The sequence below is a fragment of the Hemitrygon akajei genome, chromosome 6 (assembly GCF_048418815.1).
Source record: "Hemitrygon akajei chromosome 6, sHemAka1.3, whole genome shotgun sequence".
Lineage (NCBI taxonomy): Eukaryota > Metazoa > Chordata > Chondrichthyes > Myliobatiformes > Dasyatidae > Hemitrygon > Hemitrygon akajei.
Genome location: NC_133129.1, coordinates 7662122 through 7686863, shown reverse-complemented (window position 1 = coordinate 7686863; position 24742 = coordinate 7662122). Strand labels below are relative to the sequence as shown.

Sequence of the window (24742 nt, the reverse complement as noted above, 5' to 3'; positions counted from 1 at the left end):
GCCAAAAAACCCTCATCAACTCCAGTCACCTTCCTCCCTCAGCCAAAAACCCCTCATCAACTACAGTCACCTTCCTCCCTCAGCCAAAAAAACCCTCATCAACTCCGGACACCTTCCTCCCTCAGCCAAAAAACCCCTCATCAACTCCAGTCACCTTCCTCCCTCAGCCAAAAAACCCCTCATCAACTCCAGTCACCTTCCTCCCTCAGCCACAAAACCCCTCATCAACTCCAGTCACCTTCCTCCCTCAGCCAAAAAACCCCTCATCAACTCCAGACACCTTCCTCCCTCAGCCAAAAAACTCATAATTCCCACACCCCACACAGCTCGGTTTTACCTCCTCCCCAAGATCCACGAGCCTGACTGTCCCGGCAGACCAATAGTTTCGGCCTGCTCCTGCCCCACCGAACTTGTGTCTGCCTACCTGGACTCCATTTTATCCCCCATAGTTCAGTCTCTCCCCACCTACATCCAGGATACATCCCATGCCTTTCATCTCTTCAATAACTTCCAATTCCCCGGCCCCGACCGCTTCATTTTTACCATGGATGTTCAATCCTTATACTCCTCCATCCCCCATCAAGAAGGCCTCAAAGCCCTCCGCTACTTTTTGGATAACAGAGCCCACCAGTTCCCCAGCACCACCACACTCCTCCGGTTGGCGGAGCCTGTTCTAACTCTCAATAACTTCTCCTTTGGTTCTTCCCACTTTCTCCAGATCAAGGGTGTAACCATGGGCACTCGCATGGGCCCCAGCTCTGCCTGCCTCTTTGTAGGGTTATGTGGAACAGTCTATGCTCCAAATCTATACTGGCACCACTCCCCAACTTTCCCTCTGCGACATCGACGACTACATTGGTGCTGCTTCCTGCACCCATGCTGAGCTCGTCAATTTCATCAACTTTGCCTCTAACTTTCACCCAGCCCTTAAATTCACTTGGTCCGTCTTGGACACTTCTCTCTCCTTTCTTGATCTCTCGGTCTCCATCTCCGGAGACAGACTATCCACTGACATCTTCTACAAACCCACTGACTCCCATAACTATATTGACTATACCTCTTCCCACCCTGCCCAATGCAAAAACACCATTCCCTATTCCCAGTTCCTCCGTCTCCACCGCATCTGCTCCCAGGATGAGGCTTTCCGTTCCAGGACTTCTCAAATGTCCTCTTTCTTTCAGGATCGTGGTTTCCCTTCTGGCGTCATCAAAGATGCCCTCACCCGCATCTCCTCCACTTCCCACACTTCAGCCCTTAACCCATCCCCCCCGTCACCACAACAGGGACAGGGTTCCCCTTGTCCTCACCTACCACCCCACCAGCCTCCGGATCCAACACATTATCCTCCGCAACTTCCGCCACCTTCAACAGGACCCCACCACCCAGCACATCTTACCCTCCCTACCCCTCTCAGCTTTTCGCAGGGATCGTTCCCTCCACGACTACCTGGTCCACACGTCCCTCCCCACAGAACTCCCACCCGGCAAGCGCAAATGCTACACCTGTCCCCACACCTCCCCCATTACCCCCTTACCACCCGAAATGTGGGCTACTCTTTTCTCACAGATGCTGCCTGGCCTGCTGAGTTCTTCCAGCGTTGTGTACGTAAACTGATTAAGTAGTTTGCATCAGTCTTCACGTGGAAGACACTAGCAGAATGGTGGAAGTTCAAGAGTATCAGGAGTCAGAAGTGTGTGATGTTGCCTTTACCAGGGAGAAAATGCTTGGGAAACTGAAAGTTCTGAAGGCAGACAAGTCACCTGGACCAGATGGTCTGCAGCTCAGGGTTCTGAAAGAGCTGGCTGAAGAGATGTGGAGGCATTAGTAATGATCTTTTGAGAATCAATAAATTCTGACTGAAAAATTGCAAATTTTATTCCACAGACCGAAGAAAGGAAATTTTAGAGCAGTTAGTCTGACGTCAGTGGTTGGGAAGATGTTTGAGTCAATTGTTGAGGATGTGGTTTTGAGGTATTTGGAGACATATGAAGAAATGGTCCGTAGTCAGCATAGTTTCCTCAAGGGAAAATCTTGCCTGACAAATCTGCTGGAATTCTTTGAAGAAATAGCAAACATGATAGACAAAGGAGAATCGATGGAGGTTGTGTACTTGGGTTTTCAGAAGGCCTTTGACAAGGTGCCACATGTGAACCCATGGTATTACAGGAAATATTCTAGCATGGATAGAGCATTGGATGATTGGGAGAAGCAAAGAGTGGGAATAAAGGGGCCATTTTCTGGCTGGTTGGCTGTGACTAGTGGTGTCCCATAGGGGTCTGTGTTGGGACAGATTCTTTTTATGTTAAATGCAATGACTTGGATGACAGAATTGATGGTTTTGTGACCAATTTTGCAGATGATATGAAGATAGGTGGAGGGGCAGGTAGTTTTGTGGAAGTACAGAGGCTGCAGAACAACAGACAGATTATGAAAATGGGCAAAGAATTGGCAGATGGAATACTGTATTGTCATGCACTTTGGTAGAAGAAATGAAAGGGTTGACTACTTTTCTAAATGGAGAGAAAATACAAAATGCTGAGGTGCAAAGGGACTCGGCTCCTCGTATATGATCACAATATAAAAGCAAGGATACAATGTTGAGACTTTATAAAAGACTGGTAAGGCCTCACTTGGAGTATTGTGGGCACAAAAGATGTGCTGACGTTGGAAAGGAAGCTCACAAAAGAGACTCCGTGATTGAAAGGCTTGTCGTATGGAGTGCTCGATGGCTCTGGGCCTGTATTCACTGGAATTCAGAAGAATGAGGGGTGATCTTATTGAAACCTATCAAATATTAAAAAGCCCCGATAGAGTGGACATGGAGAGGATATTTCCTATGATAGGGGAGTCTAAGACCAGAGGACACAGCCTCAGAACAGAGGGACAACTATTGAGAACGACGATGAGGAGAATCTTTAGCCAGAGTGGTGAATCTGTGGAATTCGGGTCATCGGGTAAAGGATGATAGTTTCTTGACTGGTCAGGGCACGAAGGGATATGGGGATAAGGGAAGAGGTTGGGACTGAGAGGGAAAATAGATCAGCCAATGATGAAGTGACTTAGCAGACTTGATGGGCCAAATGGCCTAATTCTGCTCCTGTATTTTGCAGTCTTTTTGTCTTAAGGTCTTAAAGTTTCCATTCTGACTCCCAACTCTTAGTTACCAGCGTGGATAAAAGATTATCTGGCAGGCAGAAGTCAGAGAGTGGGGATAAAGGAGTCGTTTTGAGGATGACTGTCAGTGATTAGCGGAGTTTCAGAGAGGTCAGCCATTTGCACCACATCTTCTCACTTGATAGATTAATGAAAGAACTGATGGCATTGTAGCCAAGTTTGTCAACGAAACCAAGATCAGTTTGCATTGCACAGGCAGGGAACCTGCAGAAGGACTTGGAAAGATGAGAAGTGTGGGCAAAGAAGCGAGAGATGGAATGCAGCACCGGGAAGTATGGTTTGATGCACATTGATAACACTGGGTTTTCAAAACAGGGAGAAAATTCTGAAACTAGAGTCGCAAAAGGACTTGGAATTCTAGTTCCTTCATTGTTAACTTCCAGCTTGAGTCAGTACAAAAGAAGGCACATGCATTGTCACTGCTTATTTCGAGACAACAAATATAAAAGAAAGGATGTTCAACTCAGGCTTTATTTGGTGTTGGTCAGCCCACATTTATTAGGAGCAGTTTGGGCCCCTGTCTAAGCAAGGAGAGAATCTAGAAGAATATCACAGGAAAGAAGGATTAACATATGAAGAACATTTATATAACCATATAACAATTACAGCACGGAAACAGGCCATCTCGGCCCTTCTAGTCCATGTCAAATGCTTACTCTCACCTAGTCCCACCAACCTGCACTCAGCCCATAACCCTCCATTCCTTTCCTGTCCATATACCTATTCAATTTTTTAAAAATTACAATATCGAAACTGCCTCTACCACTTCTACTGGAAGCTCATTCCACACAGCTACCACTCTCTGAGTAAAGAAGTTCCCCTTATGTTACCCCTAAACTTTTGCTCCCTAACTCTCAACATGTCCTCTTGTTTGAATCTCCCCTACTCTCAATGGAAAAAGCCTATCCACATCAACTCTATCTATCCCCCTCATAATTTTAAATACCTCTATCAAGTCCCCCCCCCCCCCAACCTTCTACGCTCCAAAGAATAAAGACCTAACTTGTTCAATCTTTCCCTGTAACTTAGGTGCTGAAACCCAGGTAACATTCTAGTAAATCTCCTCTGTACTCTCTCTATTTTGTTGACATCTTTCCTGTAATCATAGTTATTTGATGGTTCTGGGCCTGTACCAGATGGAGTTCAGAAGAAAGAGGGACAAACTCGTTGAAACTTACTGGATACTGATAGGCCTGGATGGAATGTACATGTGGAGAGGACGTTTCCATCAGTAGGAGAGGCTGGATCTCAGACATAACTACAGAATAAAGTGCTGTCACTTCAAATCAGAGGTGAGAGGAATTTCTTTAGCTAGACGGTGGTGAATCTGTGGAATTCATTGCCACAGACAGCTGAAGAGGCCAAGTCACTGTGTATATGTAAGGCAGAGATGACAGGTAAGGAGGTTAAGGTTACAGGGAGAAGGAAAGAGAATGGGTTGAAAAAATCAGCCACAATTCAAAGACAACATAGTCTTGATGGGCTGAATGGCCTAAGGCTACTATATATTCTGGTCTTAAGATCCTCACACCTGATTCCAGCATCTCCAGGCTCTTCTATCTCCACTTATCACCTTCCAGCCTCTATCTCTCCTACCATAGCCCCCTATTTCCCTCTCCTATCACCCACAGTCCACTGTCTCTCCCCAACCCACCCTCCCAGTTCCACCCACCCTCACCCAGTTCCACCTGTCACCCAACCCACCCACCCATCCTCAACCAACCCAACCCACCCACCCATCTTCACCCAGTTCCACCTGTCACCCAACCCACCCTCCCATCCTCACCCAGTTCCACCTGTCACCCAACCCACCCACCCATCCTCACCCAGTTCCACCTGTCACCCAACCCACCCTCCCATCCTCACCCGGTTCCACCTGTCACCCAACCCACCCACCCATCCTCACCCGTTTCCACCTGTCACCCAACCCAACCCACCCACCCATCATCACCCGGTTCCACCTGTCACCCAACCCACCCACCCTCCCAACCTCACCCAGTTCCACCTGTCACCCAACCCACCCATCCTCACCCAGTTCCACCTGTCACCCAACCCACCCACCCACCCATCCTCACCCAGTTCCACCTGTCACCCAACCCACCCTCCCATCCTCACCCGGTTCCACCTGTCACCCAACCCACCCGCCCACCCATCCTCACCCGGTTCCACCTGTCATCCAACCCACCCACCCATCCTCACCCGGTTCCACCTGTCACCCAACCCAACCTCCCATCCTCACCCGGTTCCACCTGTCACCCAACCCACCCGCCCATCCTCACCCGGTTCCACCTGTCACCCAACCCACCCGCCCATCCTCACCCAGTTCCACCTGTCACCCAACCCAACCCACCCTCCCATCCTCACCCGGTTCCACCTGTCACCCAACCCACCCACCCATCCTCACCCAGTTCCACCTGTCACCCAACCCACCCACCCATCCTCAACCAACCCAACCCACCCACCCATCTTCACCCAGTTCCACCTGTCACCCAACCCACCCTCCCATCCTCACCCAGTTCCACCTGTCACCCAACCCACCCACCCATCCTCACCCAGTTCCACCTGTCACCCAACCCAACCCACCCACCCATCATCACCCGGTTCCACCTGTCACCCAAACCACCCACCCATCCTCACCCAGTTCCACCTGTCACCCAACCCAACCCACCCACCCATCTTCACCCAGTTCCACCTGTCACCCAACCCACCCTCCCATCCTCACCCGGTTCCACCTGTCACCCAACCCACCCTCCCATCCTCACCCGGTTCCACCTGTCACCCAACCCACCCACCCATCATCACCCGGTTCCACCTGTCACCCAACCCACCCATCCTCACCCAGTTCCACCTGTCACCCAACCCACCCACCCACCCATCCTCACCCAGTTCCACCTGTCACCCAACCCACCCTCCCATCCTCACCCGGTTCCACCTGTCATCCAACCCACCCACCCATCCTCACCCGGTTCCACCTGTCACCCAACCCACCCTCCCATCCTCACCCAGTTCCACTTGTCACCCAACCCACCATCCCATCCTCACCCGGTTCCACCTGTCACCCAACCCACCCACCCACCCATCCTCACCCAGTTCCACCTGTCACCCAACCCACCCTCCCATCCTCACCCGGTTCCACCTGTCATCCAACCCACCCACCCATCCTCACCCGGTTCCACCTGTCACCCAACCCACCCTCCCATCCTCACCCAGTTCCACTTGTCACCCAACCCACCATCCCATCCTCACCCGGTTCCACCTGTCACCCAACCCAGCCGCCCATCCTCACCCGGTTCCACCTGTCACCCAACCCACTCATCCTCACCCAGTTCCACCTGTCACCCAACCCACCCGCCCATCCTCACCCGGTTCCACCTGTCACCCAACCCACCCACCCATCATCACCCGGTTCCACCTGTCACCCAACCCACCCATCCTCACCCAGTTCCACCTGTCACCCAACCCACCCACCCACCCATCCTCACCCAGTTCCACCTGTCACCCAACCCACCCTCCCATCCTCACCCGGTTCCACCTGTCATCCAACCCACCCACCCATCCTCACCCGGTTCCACCTGTCACCCAACCCACCCTCCCATCCTCACCCAGTTCCACTTGTCACCCAACCCACCATCCCATCCTCACCCGGTTCCACCTGTCACCCAACCCACCCACCCACCCATCCTCACCCAGTTCCACCTGTCACCCAACCCACCCTCCCATCCTCACCCGGTTCCACCTGTCATCCAACCCACCCACCCATCCTCACCCGGTTCCACCTGTCACCCAACCCACCCTCCCATCCTCACCCAGTTCCACTTGTCACCCAACCCACCATCCCATCCTCACCCGGTTCCACCTGTCACCCAACCCAGCCGCCCATCCTCACCCGGTTCCACCTGTCACCCAACCCACTCATCCTCACCCAGTTCCACCTGTCACCCAACCCACCCGCCCATCCTCACCCGGTTCCACCTGTCACCCAACCCACCCACCCATCATCACCCGGTTCCACCTGTCACCCAACCCACCCATCCTCACCCAGTTCCACCTGTCACCCAACCCACCCACCCACCCATCCTCACCCAGTTCCACCTGTCACCCAACCCACCCTCCCATCCTCACCCGGTTCCACCTGTCATCCAACCCACCCACCCATCCTCACCCGGTTCCACCTGTCACCCAACCCACCCTCCCATCCTCACCCAGTTCCACTTGTCACCCAACCCACCATCCCATCCTCACCCGGTTCCACCTGTCACCCAACCCAGCCGCCCATCCTCACCCGGTTCCACCTGTCACCCAACCCACTCATCCTCACCCAGTTCCACCTGTCACCCAACCCACCCGCCCATCCTCACCCAGTTCCACCTGTCACCCAACCCACCCTCCCATCCTCACCCGGTTCCACCTGTCACCCAACCCACCCTCCCATCCTCACCCGGTTCCACCTGTCACCCAACCCACCCTCCCATCCTCACCCGGTTCCACCTGTCACCCAACCCACCCACCCATCCTCACCCAGTTCCACCTGTCACCCAACCCACCCACCCATCATCAACCGGTTCCACATGTCACCCAACCCACCCACCCATCCTCACCCGTTTCCACCTGTCACCCAACCCAACCCACCCACCCATCATCACCCGGTTCCACCTGTCACCCAACCCACCCACCCTCCCATCCTCACCCAGTTCCACCTGTCACCCAACCCACCCACCCACCCATCCTCACCCAGTTCCACCTGTCACCCAACCCACCCACCCACCCATCCTCACCCGGTTCCACCTGTCACCCAACCCACCCACCCATCCTCACCCGGTTCCACCTGTCACCCAACCCACCCTCCCATCCTCACCCGGTTCCACCTGTCATCCAACCCACCCACCCATCCTCACCCGGTTCCACCTGTCACCCAACCCACCCTCCCATCCTCACCCAGTTCCACTTGTCACCCAACCCACCCTCCCATCCTCACCCGGTTCCACCTGTCACCCAACCCACCCGCCCATCCTCACCCAGTTCCACCTGTCACCCAACCCACTCATCCTCACCCAGTTCCACCTGTCACCCAACCCACCCGCCCATCCTCACCCAGTTCCACCTGTCACCCAACCCACCCTCCCATCCTCACCCGGTTCCACCTGTCACCCAACCCACCCATCCATCCTCACCCAGTTCCACCTGTCACCCAACCCAATCCACACACCCATCCTCACCCAGTTCCACCTGTCACCCAACCTACCCGCCCATCCTCACCCAGTTCCACCTGTCACCCAACCCACCCACCCATCCTCACCCAGTTCCACCTGTCACCCAACCCACCCGCCCATCCTCACCCAGTTCCACCTGTCACCCAACCCACCCGCCCATCCTCACCCAGTTCCACCTGTCACCCAACCCAACCCACCCATCCTCACCCAGTTCCACCTGTCACCCAACCCATCCACCCATCCTCACCCAGTTCCACCTGTCACCCAACCCACCCTCCCATCCTCACCCGATTCCACCTGTCACCCAACCCACCCGCCCATCCTCACCCGGTTCCACCTGTCACCCTACCCACCATCCCATCCTCACCCAGTTCCACCTGTCACCCAACCCAACCCACCCTCACCCAGTTCCACCTGTCACCCAACCCACCTTCCCATCCTCACCCGGTTCCACCTGTCACCCAACCCACCCACCCATCCTCACCCGGTTCCACCTGTCACCCAACCCAACCCACCCATCCTCACCCAGTTCCACCTGTCACCCAACCCACCCACCCACCCATCCTCACCCAGTTCCACCTGTCACCCAACCCACCGACCCATCCTCACCCAGTTCCACCTGTCTCCCAACCCACCCTCCCATCCTCACCCAGTTCCACCTGTCACCCAACCCACCCACCCATCCTCACCCGGTTCCACCTGTCACCCAACCCACCATCCCATCCTCACCCAGTTCCACCTGTCACCCAACCCAACCCACCCTCACCCGGTTCCACCTGTCACCCAACCCACCGACCCATCCTCACACGGTTCCACCTGACACCCAACCCACCCTCCCATCCTCACCCGGTTCCACCTGTCACCCAACCCACCCTCCCATCCTCACCCGGTTCCACCTGTCACCCAACCCACCCACCCACCCACCCGCACCCAGTTCCACCTGTCACCCAACCCACCAACCCACCCTCACCCAGTTCCACCTGTCACCCAACCCACCAACCCACCCTCACCCAGTTCCACCTGTCACCCAACCCAGCATCCCATCCTCACCCAGTTCCACCTGTCACCCAACCCACCCTCCCATCCTCACCCAGTTCCACCTGTCACCCAACCCACCAACCCACCCTCACCCAGTTCCACCTGTCACCCAACCCAGCATCCCATCCTCACCCAGTTCCACCTGTCACCCAACCCACCCTCCCATCCTCACCCGGTTCCACCTGTCACCCAACCCACCCACCCATCCTCACCCGGTTCCACCTGTCACCCAACCCACCCTCCCATCCTCACCCAGTTCCACCTGTCACCCAACCCACCATCCCATCCTCACCCGATTCCACCTGTCACCCAACCCACCCTCCCATCCTCACCCGGTTCCACCTGTCACCCAACCCACTCATCCTCACCCAGTTCCACCTGTCACCCAACCCACCCGCCCATCCTCACCCAGTTCCACCTGTCACCCAACCCACCCTCCCATCCTCACCCGGTTCCACCTGTCACCCAACCCACCCATCCATCCTCACCCAGTTCCACCTGTCACCCAACCCAATCCACACACCCATCCTCACCCAGTTCCACCTGTCACCCAACCCACCCTCCCATCCTCACCCAGTTCCACCTGTCACCCAACCCACCATCCCATCCTCACCCGGTTCCACCTGTCACCCAACCCACCCTCCCAACCTCACCCGGTTCCACCTGTCACCCAACCCACCTGCCCAGCTCCACCGGCCCATCCACACCTGGGACCACTCCTGCCTCATTCCCGACACTGGGTCAGGAACCGGAATGCTGAATATCCTCTTGTCTCCACAGCTGCAGCATTGTCTGCTGAGTTCCTCCAACCGCTTGCTTCCTGCTCTGTTCAGGGGTCTGAATAGCCTGGTGGGTTGACGGTTCTGATGGGATCGAGGGATGTAGTGGATAGAAGGGTTGAAATGATTATCCACCTTTCTGAATATTTGTACTTTGCATCCCTAACTGCCCTGGAGAAGGTTAGGGTGAGCTACCTTCTTGGCCGATGGAAATCATTCGGGTGGAAATGCTCACAGTGTTACTGGGGAAGGTTTTACGGGATTTAGGCTCAGATGACGAAGGCACAGTGATATATTTCTGCGTTGGATGGTGAGAGATCTGCAGGGGAACCTGTGGATGGTAGCCAGGGGCTCTTGGTGCTGCCCTGGATACTGGGTTTTGGAGTTGTGTCTTACAGCTGGGGCAAACAGGGATGTATTTGAAACACTCTGGTTCCGTCGGCTGTGTAACTCTAGGAGAGACGAGCTCTGGCCCTGCCAAACGTGTGAGATGAGGCACGAGCCCACCCTGAAACCCCGTTTCTCTGAACGCTGATTTATTACCGTTACAGATAAGTGTCATGAAATAACAGACAGTACACCGCATGCAATTAAATGACTTAGCTTTATAATTCTTAATTTGACTAAAGGGTTAGTATAGAAATAGCAAAAGGGCCCATTTTAATGAAAGTCTAATGTGCACAAGCTGGGGCTCACGGTTTCCTCTTCACCGATCCTCCTTCGGTCTCCCCGGGCTTCGTCAGATCATGGCCGCTCTGGGTCGAGTCCTACGAGCTCTTCTCCCTTCATCGCCTGGCAAACAAAAGACCCAGCTCAGCTTGGCACACAACACCAACACACTCCCTCCCTCCTGTCATTGGACAGCTCACATTGGCACACAACACCAACACACTCCCTCCATTGGACAGCTCACCTTGGCACACAACACCAACACACTCCCTCCCTCCTGTCATTGGACAGCTCACATTGGCACACAACACCAACACACTCCCTCCATTGGACAGCTCACCTTGGCACACAACACCAACACACTCCCTCCCTCCTGTCATTGGACAGCTCACATTGGCACACAACACCAACACACTCCCTCCTGTCATTGGACAGCTCACCTTGGCACACAACACCAACACACTCCCTCCCGTCATTGGACAGCTCACATTGGCACACAACACCAACACACTCCCTCCCGTCATTGGACAGCTCAGCTTGGCACACAACACCAACACACTCCCTCCCGTCATTGGACAGCTCACCTTGGCACACAACACCAACACACTCCCTCCCGTCATTGGACAGCTCAGCTTGGCACACAACACCAACACACTCCCTCCCGTCATTGGACAGCTCAGCTTGGCACACAACACCAACACACTCCCTCCCGTCATTGGACAGCTCAGCTTGGCACACAACACCAACACACTCACTCCCTCCTGTCATTGGACAGCTCAGCTTGGCACACAACACCAACACACTCCCTCCCGTCATTGGACAGCTCAGCTTGGCACACAACACCAACACACTCCCTCCCGTCATTGGACAGCTCAGCTTGGCACACAACACCAACACACTCCCTCCCTCCCGTCATTGGACAGCTCAGCTTGGCACACAACACCAACACACTCCCTCCCGTCATTGGACAGCTCAGCTTGGCACACAACACCAACACACTCACTCCCTCCTGTCATTGGACAGCTCAGCTTGGCACACAACACCAACACACTCCCTCCCGTCATTGGACAGCTCAGCTTGGCACACAACACCAACACACTCCCTCCCTCCCGTCATTGGACAGCTCAGCTTGGCACACAACACCAACACACTCCCTCCCTCCCGTCATTGGACAGCTCAGCTTGGCACACAACACCAACACACTCCCTCCCGTCATTGGACAGCTCAGCTTGGCACACAACACCAACACACTCCCTCCCGTCATTGGACAGCTCAGCTTGGCACACAACACCAACACACTCCCTCCCTCCTGTCATTGGACAGCTCACATTGGCACACAACACCAACACACTCCCTCCATTGGACAGCTCAGCTTGGCACACAACACCAACACACTCCCTCCCTCCATTGGACAGCTCACCTTGGCACACAACACCAACACACTCCCTCCCTCCCGTCATTGGACAGCTCAGCTTGGCACACAACACCAACACACTCCCTCCATTGGACAGCTCAGCTTGGCACACAACACCAACACACTCCCTCCCGTCATTGGACAGCTCAGCTTGGCACACAACACCAACTCACTCCCTCCATCCTGTCATTGGGCAGCTCACATTGGCACACAACACCAACTCACTCCCTCCATTGGACAGCTCAGCTTGGCACACAACACCAACACACTCCCTCCCGTCATTGGACAGCTCAGCTTGGCACACAACACCAACTCACTCCCTCCATCCTGTCATTGGGCAGCTCACATTGGCACACAACACCAACTCACTCCCTCCATTGGACAGCTCAGCTTGGCACACAACACCAACACACTCCCTCCCGTCATTGGACAGCTCAGCTTGGCACACAACACCAACTCACTCCCTCCATCCTGTCATTGGGCAGCTCACATTGGCACACAACACCAACACACTCCCTCCATTGGACAGCTCAGCTTGGCACACAACACCAACACACTCCCTCCCGTCATTGGACAGCTCAGCTTGGCACACAACACCAACACACTCCCTCCCGTCATTGGACAGCTCAGCTTGGCACACAACACCAACACACTCCCTCCATTGGACAGCTCAGCTTGGCACACAACACCAACACACTCCCTCCATTGGACAGCTCAGCTTGGCACACAACACCAACACACTCCCTCCCTCCTGTCATTGGGCAGCTCACATTCCAAAGCAGCCGTCATCTCTAACCAGAACCCTAACACAGTCCCTACAGAACGTTAGCAGTGAAACCCTTCCCAGGGTATTACATTCTCTAACTCAGATACCTCTTCAGGCCAAGGGCAGGAGGTTGTTGAAGCCGTGTTGGCTCACTGCCGTAAATCCGGCGTCACCTCTCAGCTACAGACATTGCTGGTATAGCAATGCTCGGATTGTGAGAACATTCAGGATATTGTCCCCTCCTTCCTACTGCATCAGAAACAAACCCAATGTTTTTGCAAACACACTTCCCACAGGAGTAAAATGTTCTCTGGGATCTCTCTTGCGATCTTTATAAGTCTCTCACTCTCACCCTACCCCTCTCCCTCATCTTTTTCCCAACCTCACTCCCACTCTCCTCGCTCCAATCTCTTTTTCCCTCTCTCTCCCTCTCCAATTCCCACCATCTTTCTCTACGTCCTTTCCCCATCTCTATCTCTCTCTCCCACCTCATTCTCTCTATCCCCCTCTCTCACGTTCTCTTCCCCCTTTCCCCCTCTCTCCCGTCTGTCTTTCCCTCACCCTGTAGGCCGCTCTCTCCCCCACATTCTCTCCCACTCTCCCCCTTTCCCCTCCCTCTCTCTCACTCTCCTCTCTTTCACCCACTCCCCCTCTCTCTGGTGCTCCCTTCCCTCTCTCTGCTGCCCCACTCCCCCTGTCTCCATCTTATCTGCTTCCCCACTCTCTCACGTTACCCCTCTCCCCCACTCCCCTCTCTCTCTCCCTCTCTGTCCCCGCTATCTTCTCTCTACCGTTCCTCCCTCTCTCTCACTCCCTCTCTTTCCCCCTCTCTGCCCATCCTGCTCCCCCACTATCTCCAGCTCCCCACTCTCCCTCCCACTACCCTCCATCTCACCCCCGCTCCTCTCTCTCCCTCCCGTTACCCTCTATCTCCCTCCCCCTCCTGCTACCATCCCTTATTCTCCCCTCTATTCTCACCCGCTACTCCCCTCATTTCCAAATCCAGACCTGCTCCTGCTTCCCTCAGGGAAGATTTACCCAAGAGTAATGGAATGTTCACTGGTACCAGCTCCGTTTCGCCTGCCCTATTTCTGCAGGAATTTTCACTCTTTTGGTGGAACGTACAATCTTTCCATCTCCAGATCAGAATGTTTTGTTACCAGGTGTGTCTGTGTTCACCAGTTTCTGCACTTCATTCTGCTTTCGTTCACTCACAGAGCGTTCAAGCCATATTTCTCCCCACAATAACTGTATCAATAACAATAGATCCCAGAGATTCTATCTTCAAGATCACTGCCTTAGTAAGTGATTGTTTCACAAACTCTTCTACATCTTCAGATTTGCTATTCTCTTCAGTTAGCCTAACTTGTTTGGTTCAGTATGGGCAGTTCCTTGCCCAGTGGGTTTTGATCTGCCACAGTACTTGTTTATTGGATTTGTGCCAGGTAACGGTACTCTCGTCTGGTCCCTCTGGGATATATTCTTGCTGAACTCTTGTTTCTGCTCAGTGAAGTATTCTGCTCCTGACTCCAGCTCATTCCGACTGCTGTCGTTGCAGCCTTTTCTCCAAAAGTCCTCTTCAGAGCACATTTCATAGATGCAAATGGAAGTTCTGTGCATGCAGTTTATAGCTGTCTGTCCTTTATGTCTACACATGCAGAATCCAACAATTTAAACACTAACACAGCGGCAGGAAGTGCCGTTTTGTGTTTACGCAGGCGGCTGTTCTTTCATTCAGAATCAATAACACAATCAATCAGCCATACTATTACAATTACCTCGGTAAGTTTGGTCCAAGTCTGACAATGCCACAGACCTTTTCTTCCTTCATAAAGCAGCCAAGTGTATTTATTAACGCCTTCATCTTTGTTGAATTCTGCCATCGCGGTCTCTCCAGCTCTTCCCGAAAGCGACAAAGCAACAGGCAAAGTTTGCTTCGTCTTCTGCAGGTCCACAACACGAGTTCATTTTCCACTTTCATGAGGCTTGCACCGGTGGCACCCTCCGCTACCACTCTCAACGCCCTCTCAACAACAGTCGAAACAACTTCACCCGGCCTCCATTCCCAACCTCACCCTCACCAGCCCACAATCCCCCCTTCCGGGGGCTGGGGAGTGCGCATGCGTACTAAACATTGCCAGGGTCCAAATCAACAGAACTCAACAACTCTCTCCTCTCCCCCCTCCCTCTCCTCCCCTCCTTCTCTTCATCCCCTTCCCCTTTCCCCATCTCCTCTCTCCTCTCCCCCCTCCCTCTCCTCCCCTCCCCCCCTCCCTCTCCTCCCCTCCCTCTCTTCATCCCCTTCCCCTTTCCCCATCTCCTCTCTCCTCTCCCCCCTCCCTCTCCTCCCCTCCCCCTCCCTCTCCTCCCCTCCCTCTCTTCATCCCCTTCCCCTTTCCCCATCTCCTCTCTCCTCTCCCCCACCCCTCTCCCTCTAACCCCTCCCCTCCTTCTCTTCATCCCCTTCCCCTTTCCCCATCTCCTCTCTCCTCTCCCCCACCCCTCCCCCTCTAACCCCTCCCCTCCTTCTCTTCATCCCCTTCCCCTTTCCCCATCTCCTCTCTCCTCTCCCCCACCCCTCCCCCTCTAACCCCTCCCCTCCTTCTCTTCATCCCCTTCTCCTTTCCCCATCTCCTCTCTCCTCTCCCCCACCCCTCCCTCTCCTCCCCTCCTTCTCTTCATCCCCTTCACCTTTCCCCATCTCCTCTCCACCACCCCTCCCCCTCTAACCCCTCCCCTCCTTCTCTTCATCCCCTTCCCCTTTCCCCATCTCCTCTCTCCTCTCCCCCACCCCTCCCCCCTCTAACCCCTCTCCCCACCCCTCCCTCTCTTCATCCCCTTTCCCTCTCCCCTTCTTCCTCCTCTCTCCTCTCCCCACCCCCCTCTCATCCCCTTCCCCCTCCCCTCTTCCTCCTCTCTCCCACCCCTACCCCCTCTAACCCCTCCCTCTCTTCATCCCCTTCCCCTCTCCCCATCTTCCTCCTCTCTCCTCTCCCCACCCCTCTCTCTCCTCCCCTCCCTCTCCTCCCCTCCCTCACTTCATCCCCTTCCCCTTTCCCCCATCTTTCTCCTCTCTCCCCCACCTCTACCCCTCTAACCCCACCCTCTCCTCCCCTCCCTCTCTTCATCCCCTTCCCGTCTCCCCATCTTCCTCCTCTCCCCACCCCTCCCTCTCCTCCCCTCCCTCTCTTCATCCCCTTCCCCTTCCCCATCTTCCTCCTCTCCTCCTCTCCCCTCCCCTCTCACCCTCCCCTCCCTCTCTTCAACCCCCTTGCTCATTCCCTCCACCCCCCCTCCCTCTCTCACCCTCTCCACTCTCCTCCCCCTCCCTCTCCTCCATCCCCTCCCTCTCTCACCCTCTCCACTCTCCTCCCCCTCCCTCTCCTCCATCCCCTCCCTCTCTCACCCTCTCCACTCTCCTCCCCCTCCCTCTCCTCCATCCCCTCCCCCTCCCACTCCTCCATCCCCTCCCTCTCTCACCCTCTCCACTCTCCCCCTTCCCCCCCATTTCAGGTTCGGATGCTGATGACTACACAGATCTGGACCAGGGTGGCGGCCATGACGGTTGGTATGGCCAGAGAAGCTGCCGTGACATCTGTCGAAGTGGCTCCGTGCCAGTGAGCATCTCCGGTCTCTCTTGTCACCGTGGACAGTGGATCAAGAATGGGAAGAACGTCCAAACCCAGGACATCAAGTGTCAAGGTGAGTGTCTCACTGGTGAACGCGGCCCAACCACGGCCTCACAGGGTGAGATCCGGGTTCGATTCTGACCTCAGGTACTGTCCATGTGGAGTTTGCATGTTCTCCCTGTGACCGCGTGCGTTTCCAACGGTAACCCAGTTTCCTCCCAATTCCAAGGACAGGCTGATTGGTTGATCATGAAATTAGCTTGGTATGGATCAACACGTACAACAAGCTGGAGGAACTCAGCAGGTCGGGCAGCATCCGTTGAAATGAGCAGTCAACAATTCGGGCCGAGACCCTTCATCAGGACTGAAGTGGGGGGGGGGGGCAGGGGCCCTATAAAGAAGGTGGGGGGAGGGTGGAAAACCAATCAGAGGAAAGATCAAGCGGTGGGGGAGGGGAAGCAGGGAGGGGATAGGCAGGAAAGGTGAAGAAGGAATGTAAGGGGAAAGCACTATGGGCAGTAGAAGAAGGCAGAATCATGAGAGAGGTGATAGGCAACTAGAAGAGGAGACAGAGTGAAAGTGGGATGGGGGAAGGGAGAGGGGGGAATTACCAGAAGTTGGGGAATTTGATGTTCATACCAAGGGGCTAGAGACTACCCAGACGGTATATGAAGTGTTGCTCCTCCAACCTGAGTTTGGCCTCATCATGGCAGTAGAGGAGGCCATGTATGGACATATCTAGATGGGAATGAGAGGCAGAGTTGAAGTGGGTAGCAACCGGGAGATCCTGTCTGTTGTGGTGGACGGAGCGGAGGTGCTTGACGAAGCGGTCCCCCAATCTGCGTCGGGTCTCACCGATGTAGAGGAGACCACACCGGGAGCACCGGATGCAATAGACGACTCCAGCAGACCCGCAGGTGAAGTGTTGCCTCACCTGGAAGGACTGTCTGGGGCCAGAATGGTGGTAAGGGGGGAGGTGGGGGGACAGGTGTAGCACTTACGCTTGCAGGGATAAGTACCAGGTGGGAGATCTGTGGGGAGGGACGTGTGGACCAGGCAGTCGTGGAGGGAACGATCCCTGAGAAAAGCTGAGAGGGGTAGAAAGGGAAAGATGTCCTTAGTGGTGGGGTCCTGTTGAAGGTGGCGGAAGTTGCGGAGGATAATATGCTGGATCTGGAGGCTGGTGGGGTGATAGGTGAGGACAAGGGGAACCCTGTCCCTGTTGTGGTGACGGGGGGATGGGTTAAGGGCTGAAGTGCGGGAAATGGAGGAGATGCGGGTGAGGGCATCATTGATGACTGGCAGAAGGGAAACCCCGATTCTTAAAGAAAGAGGACATTTGGGATGTCCTGGAATGGAAAGCCTCATCCTGGGAGCAGATGCGGTGGAGACGGAGGAACTGGGAATAGGGAATGGTGTTTTTGCATTGGGACAGGGTGGGAAGAGGTATAGTCAATATAGTTATGGGAGTCAGTGGGTTTGTAGAAGATGTCAGTGGATAGTCTGTCTCCGGAGATGGAGACCGAGAGATCAAGAAAGGGGAGAGAAGTGTCCAAGATGGACCAAGTGAATTTAAGGGCTGGGTGAAAGTTAGAGACAAAGTTGATGAATTGACGAGCTCAGCATGGGTACAGGATGCAGCACCAATGTAGTCGTCGATGTAGCGGAGGATAGTCTGGGATCAGACTGTGCACCGTGTGGGTGGGTCTGGGATCAGACTGTGCACCGTGTGGGTGGGTCTGGGATCAGACTGTGCACCGTGTGGGATCAGGACTGTGCACCGTGTGGGTGGGTCTGGGATCAGACTGTGCATCGTGGTGGGGTGGGTCCTGGGATCAGACTGTGCCCCGTGTGTATGGGTGTGGGATCAGACTGTGCACCGTGTGGGTGGGTGTGGGATCAGACTGTGCACCGTGTGGGTGGGTCTGGGATCAGACTGTGCACCGTGTGGGATCAGACTGTGCATCGTTGTGGTGGGTGGGTCTGGGATCAGACTGTGCACCGTGTGGGTGGGTCTGGGATCAGACTGTGCCCCGTGTGTATGGGTGTGGGATCAGACTGTGCACCGTGTGGGTGGGTGTGGGATCAGACAGTGCACCGTGTGGGTGGGTGTGGGATCAGACTGTGCACCGTGTGGGTGGGTCTGGGATCAGACTGTGCACCGTGTGGGTGGGTCTGGGATCACACTGTGCATCGTGTGGGGTGTGTCTGGGATCAGACTGTGCACTGTGTGGGTGGGTCTGGGTTCAGACTTTGTATCGTGTGGGTGGGTCTGGGATCAGACTGTGCCCCGTGTGGGTGGGTCTGGGATCAGACTGTGCATCGTGTGGGTGGGTCTGGGATCAGACTGTGCCCCGTGTGGTGGGTCTGGGATCAGACTGTGCATCGTGTGGGTGGGTCTGGGATCAGACTGTGTACCGTGTGGGTGGGTCTGGGATCAGACTGTGTACCGTTGGGAGGGTCTGGGATCAGACTGTGCACCGTTGTGGTGGGTCTGGGATCAGACTGTGTACCGTGTGGGGTGGGTCTGGGGATCAGACTGTGCAACCGTGTGGGTGGGGTCTGGGATCAGACTGTGCACCGTGTGGGTGGGTCTGGGATCAGACTGTGCACCGTGTGGGTGGGTCTGGGATCAGACTGTGCACCGTGTGGGTGGGTCTGGGATCAGACTGTGCCCCGTGTGGGTGGGTCTGGGATCAGACTGTGCACCGTGTGGGTGGGTCTGGGATCAGACTGTGCACCGTGTTGGGTGGGTCTGGGATCAGACTGCACCGTGTGGGTGGGTCTGGGATCAGACTATGCACCGTGTGGGTGGTTCTGGGATCAGACTGTGCACCGTGTGGGTGGGTCTGGGATCAGACTGGTGCACCGTGTGGGGTGGGGTCTGGGATCAGACTGTGCATCGTGTGGGGTGTGTCTGGGATCAGACTGTGCACTGTGTGGGTGGGTCTGGGTTCAGACTTTGTATCGTGTGGGTGGGTCTGGGATCAGACTGTGCCCCCGTGTGGGTGGGTGTGGGATCAGACTGTGCACCGTGTGGGTGGTGTGGGATCAGACTGTGCACTGTGTGGGTGGGTGTGGGATCAGACTGTGTACCCGTGTGGGTGGGTCTGGGATCAGACTGTGCACCGTGTGGGTGGGTGTGGGATCAGACTGTGCACCGTGTGGGTGTGTCTGGATCAGACTGTGCATCGTGTGGGTGGGTCTGGGATCAGACTGTGCACCGTTGTGGTGGGTGTGGGATCAGACTGTGCACTGTGTGGGTGGGTCTGGGATCAGACTGTGCATCGTGTGGGTGGGTCTGGGATCAGACTGTGCCCTGTGTGTATGGGTGTGGGATCAGGACTGGGCACCGTGTGGGTGGGTGTGGGATCAGACTGTGCACCGTGGTGGGTGGGTCTGGGATCAGACTGTGTACCGTGTGGGTGGGTCTGGGATCAGACTGTGCACCGTTGTGGGTGGGTCTGGGATCAGACTGTGCCCTGTGTGTATGGGTGTGGGATCAGACTGTGCACTCGGTGGGTGGGTGTGGGGATCAGACTGTGCACCGTGTGTGGTGGGTGTGGGATCAGACTGTGCCACTCGTGTGGGTGGGTCTGGGATCAGACTGTGCATCGTGTGGGTGGGTCTGGGATCAGACTGTGCCCCGTGTGTGTGGGTGTGGGATCAGACTGTGCACCGTGTGGGTGGGTGTGGGATCAGACTGTGCACCGTGTGGGTGGGTGTGGGATCAGACTGTGCACCGTGTGGGTGGGTCTGGGATCAGACTGTTACACCGTGTGGGTGGGTCTGGGATCAGACTGTGCACTGTGTGGGTGGGTGTGGGATCAGACTGTGCACCGTGTGGGTGGGTGTGGTATCAGACTGCACTGTGTGGGTGGGTCTGGGATGAGACTGGTGTACCGTGTGGGTGGGTCTGGGATCAGACTGTGTATTGTGTGGGTGGGCCTGGGACCAGACTGTGCACCGTGTGGGTGGGCCTGGGATCAGACTGTGCACCGTGTGGGTGGGTCTGGGATCAGACTGTACACCGTGTGGGTGGGTCTGGGATCAGACTGTGCACTGTGTGGGTGGGTGTGGGATCAGACTGTGCACCGTGTGGGTGGGCCTGGGATCAGACTGTGCACCGTGTGGGTGGGTGTGGGATCAGACTGTGCACCATGTGGGATCAGACTGTGCACCGTGTGGCTGGGTCTGGGATCAGACTGTGCCCCGTGTGGGTGGGTCTGGGATCAGACTGTGCACCGTGTGGGTGGGTGTGGGATCAGACTGTGCACCGTGGGGGTGGGTGTGGGATCAGACTGTGCACCGTGTGGGATCAGACTGTGCCCCGTGTGGGTGGGTGTGGGTGGGTGTGGGATCAGACTGTGCACCGTGTGGGTGGGTCTGAGATCAGACTGTGCACCGTGTGGGTGGGTCTGGGATCAGACTGTGCCCCGTGTGAGTGGGTCTGGGATCAGACTGTGCCCCGTGTGGGTGGGTCTGGGATCAGACTGTGCCCCGTGTGGGTGGGTGTGGGATCAGACTGTGCACCGTGGGGGTGGGTCTGGGATCAGACTGTGCACCGTGTGGGTGGGTCTGGGTTCAGACTGTGCACCGTGTGGGTGGGTCTGGGTTCAGACTGTGCACCATGTGGGTGGGTCTGGGATCAGACTGTGCACCGTTGTGGGATCAGACTGTGCACCGTGTGGCTGGGTCTGGGATCAGACTGTGCCCCGTGTGGGTGGGTCTGGGATCAGACTGTGCACCGTGTGGGTGGGTGTGGGATCAGACTGTGCACCGTGGGGGTGGGTGTGGGATCAGACTGTGCACCGTGTGGGTGGGTGTGGGATCAGACTGTGCACCGTGTGGGATCAGACTGTGCACCGTGTGGCTGGGTCTGGGATCAGACTGTGCCCCGTGTGGGTGGGTGTGGGTGGGTGTGGGATCAGACTGTGCACCGTGTGGGTGGGTGTGGGTGGGTCTGGGATCAGACTGTGCCCCGTGTGAGTGGGTCTGGGATCAGACTGTGCCCCGTGTGGGTGGGTCTGGGATCAGACTGTGCCCCGTGTGGGTGGGTCTGGGATCAGACTGTGCACCGTGTGGGTGGGTGTGGGATCAGACTGTGCACCGTGGGGGTGGTTCTGGGATCAGACTGTGCACCGTGTGGGTGGGTCTGGGTTCAGACTGTGCACCGTGTGGGTGGGGTCTGGGTTCAGACTGTGCACCATGTGGGTGGGTCTGGGATCAGACTGTGCACCGTGTGGGATCAGACTGTGCACCGTGTGGCTGGGTCTGGGATCAGACTGTGCCCCGTGTGGGTGGGTCTGGGATCAGACTGTGCACCGTGTGGGTGGGTGTGGGATCAGACTGTGCACCGTGGGGGTGGGTGTGGGATCAGACTGTGCACCGTGTGGGTGGGTGTGGGATCAGACTGTGCACCGTGTGGGATCAGACTGTGCACCGTGTGGCTGGGTCTGGGATCAGACTGTGCCCCGTGTGGGTGGGTGTGGGTGGGTGTGGGATCAGACTGTGCACCGTGTGGGTGGGTGTGGGATCAGACTGTGCCCCGTGTGAGTGGGTCTGGGATCAGACTGTGCCCCGTGTGGGTGGGTCTGGGATCAGACTGTGTACCGTGTGGGTGGGTCTGGGATCAGACTCTGTATTGTGTGGGTGGGCCCTGGGACCAGGACTGTGCACCGTGTGGGTGGGCCTGGGATCAGACTGTGCACCGTGTGGGTGGGTCTGGGATCAGACTGTGCACCGTGTGGGTGGGTCTGGGATCAGACTGTGCACCGTGTGGGTGGGCCTGGGATCAGACTGTGCACCGTGTGGGTGGGCCTGGGATCAGACTGTGCACCGTGTGGGTGGGTCTGGGATCAGACTGTGCACCGTGTGGGTGGGTGTGGGATCAGACTGTGCACCGTGTGGATGGGTCTGGGATCAGACTGTGCACCGTGTGGATGGGTCTGGGATCAGACTGTGCACTGTGTGGGTGGGTGTGGGATCACATTGAGATTCTTTGTGAATGGAATGGGATTGGACTGTGACCGACAAAGATTCTGGTATCCGCCCATGCCCTGGGATTGGATCAGACCTTGTCCCTGTATCAGACCGTGTCTCACTGTGTATATGAGATCGGACCATGCCCCAGTATCCGACCGGGTTGCACTGTGTATATGGGATCGGACCGTGTCCCTGTATCAGACCGGGTTGCACTGTGTATATGGGATCGGATCATGCCCCAGTATCAGCACTTGTCTCACTGTGTATATGGGATCGGACCATGCCCCAGTATCAGCACTTGTCTCACTGTATTTATGGGATCGGACCATGCCCCTGTATCAGAAAGTGTCTCTCTGCATTTATGGGATCGGACCATGTCCCAGTATCAGCACTTGTCTCTCTGTATTTATGGGATCGGACCATGTCCCTGTATCTGACCGGGTTGCACTGTGTATATGGAATTGGTCTATGCCCCAGTATCAGACCGTGTCTCACTGTGTATATGGGATCGGATCATGTCCCTATGTCATACCGTGTCACACTGTGTATATGGAATTGGTCTATGCCCCAGTATCAGACCGTGCCCCATCGTGTTAACGGGATTGGACCATGCCTCACGGTGTTAATGGGATCGGACCGTGCCCCATGGTGTTAATGGGATTGGATCATGCCTCACGAAGTTAACGGGATCGGACCATGCCTCACGGAGTTAACGGGATCAGACCGTGCCCCATCGTGTTAACGGGATCGGGCCGTGCCTCACAGTGTTAATACAATTGGACTGTGCCTTATGATGTTAATGGGATTGGACAGTGCATCATGGTGTTAATGGGATCGGACCGTGCCTCACGGAGTTAACGGGATCGGACCGTGCCTCACAGAGTTAACGGGATCGGACCATGCCCCATGGTGTTAACGGGATCGGGCCATGCCTCACGGTGTTAATGGGATCGGACCGTGCCCCATGGTGTTAACGGGATCGGGCCATGCCTCACGGTGTTAACGGGATCAGACCATGCCCCATGGTGTTAACGGGATCAGACCATGCCCCATGGTGTTTATGGGATCGGACTGTGCCCCATGGTGTTAATGGGATTCCATAAGGCCATAAGATATAGAAGCAGAATTCAGCCATTTGGCCTATCAACTCTGCTGCGCCTTTCGACCATGACTGATTCATTTGCTTCTCAGCTCCAATCTCCTGCCTTCTCCTGTAACACTTCTTGGCCGGACAACCAAGAATCTGTCAAACTCTGCCGTAAACATACCCATTGACTAGGTTTCCACAGCTGATCGTAGCAACAGATTCCACAGTTTCACCACTCTCTGACTTAAGAAATTCTTCCTCATATCTTTTGTAAATGGATGTCCCTGTATTCTGAGGCAATGTCCTTTGGTTCGAGACCCCCACGTAAGAAACATCCCTCCACATCGACTCTATAGGGACCTTTCAACGTTCAATATCTTTCAATGAGATCCCCCATCATTCTTTTGAATTCCAGTGAGTACAGGCCCAGAGCCATCAAATGCCCCTCATCGATCAGAAGATTGAGAGGAGGGAATTTCACTCGGGTCTGCAGACCGAGTAGAAAAAGACAGCAACTCGCTGCAGGCTTTTTCTTGGAGTTTTGACCAGTGACCAAGAGGCATTTGAATTGAAAGGCAGGAACATATTAAAGGAAGGCGGGGCGAGTGCAGTGACCAGTCAGAGTGAGAACGGTGATTTTGAGGCAGGTTTCAGTCACAGGGGTTTTTCTCCCTCCCGTCAATACACTTGCTCAGCTCGGACAGTAGAGATGCCATGCAGGGTAGTGGAATGCTCCTCTTGCAGGATGTGGGAGGGTAGGGTAGGGTAGGGAGACCTCCAGTGTCCCTGACAACTACAACTGCAGCTTCTAACAATCCGTGTTAAGGAGTTGGAACTGGAACTGGATGAACTCTGGATCATTCGGGAGGCTGAAGGGGTGATAGGACATATAGAGAGGGAGATACACCCAAGATGCAGGACACAGGAAACTGGGTGACAGTCAGGAAGGGGAAAGGGGTTAAGGAGCCAGTGCAGAGTACCCGTGGCCAGC

General features: G+C 55.7%; 2 protein-coding genes and 1 long non-coding RNA gene across 3 annotated transcripts in view; 2 read left to right on the top strand and 1 right to left on the bottom strand.

Annotated features, from left to right (window-relative positions):
* The window catches only part of LOC140728837 (receptor-type tyrosine-protein phosphatase kappa-like), a 740427-nt gene that overhangs the window by 414510 nt on the left and 301175 nt on the right, over positions 1-24742 (top strand). The gene's annotated exons all lie outside the window — the stretch shown is intronic.
* The window catches only part of LOC140728785 (uncharacterized), a 219950-nt gene that overhangs the window by 143673 nt on the left and 51535 nt on the right, over positions 1-24742 (top strand). Inside the window, exon 10 of the mRNA XM_073047742.1 lies at positions 16564-16752. Coding sequence (XP_072903843.1) covers positions 16564-16752 — 189 coding nt within the window. The remainder of the gene's footprint in view (positions 1-16563; positions 16753-24742) is intronic.
* On the bottom strand, positions 10787-15152 carry LOC140728689 (uncharacterized). Its single transcript, XR_012099148.1, has 2 exons — positions 14829-15152; positions 10787-10993 (listed from the first exon to the last, which is right to left on the bottom strand). It is a non-coding gene; the product is annotated as an uncharacterized lncRNA (long non-coding RNA).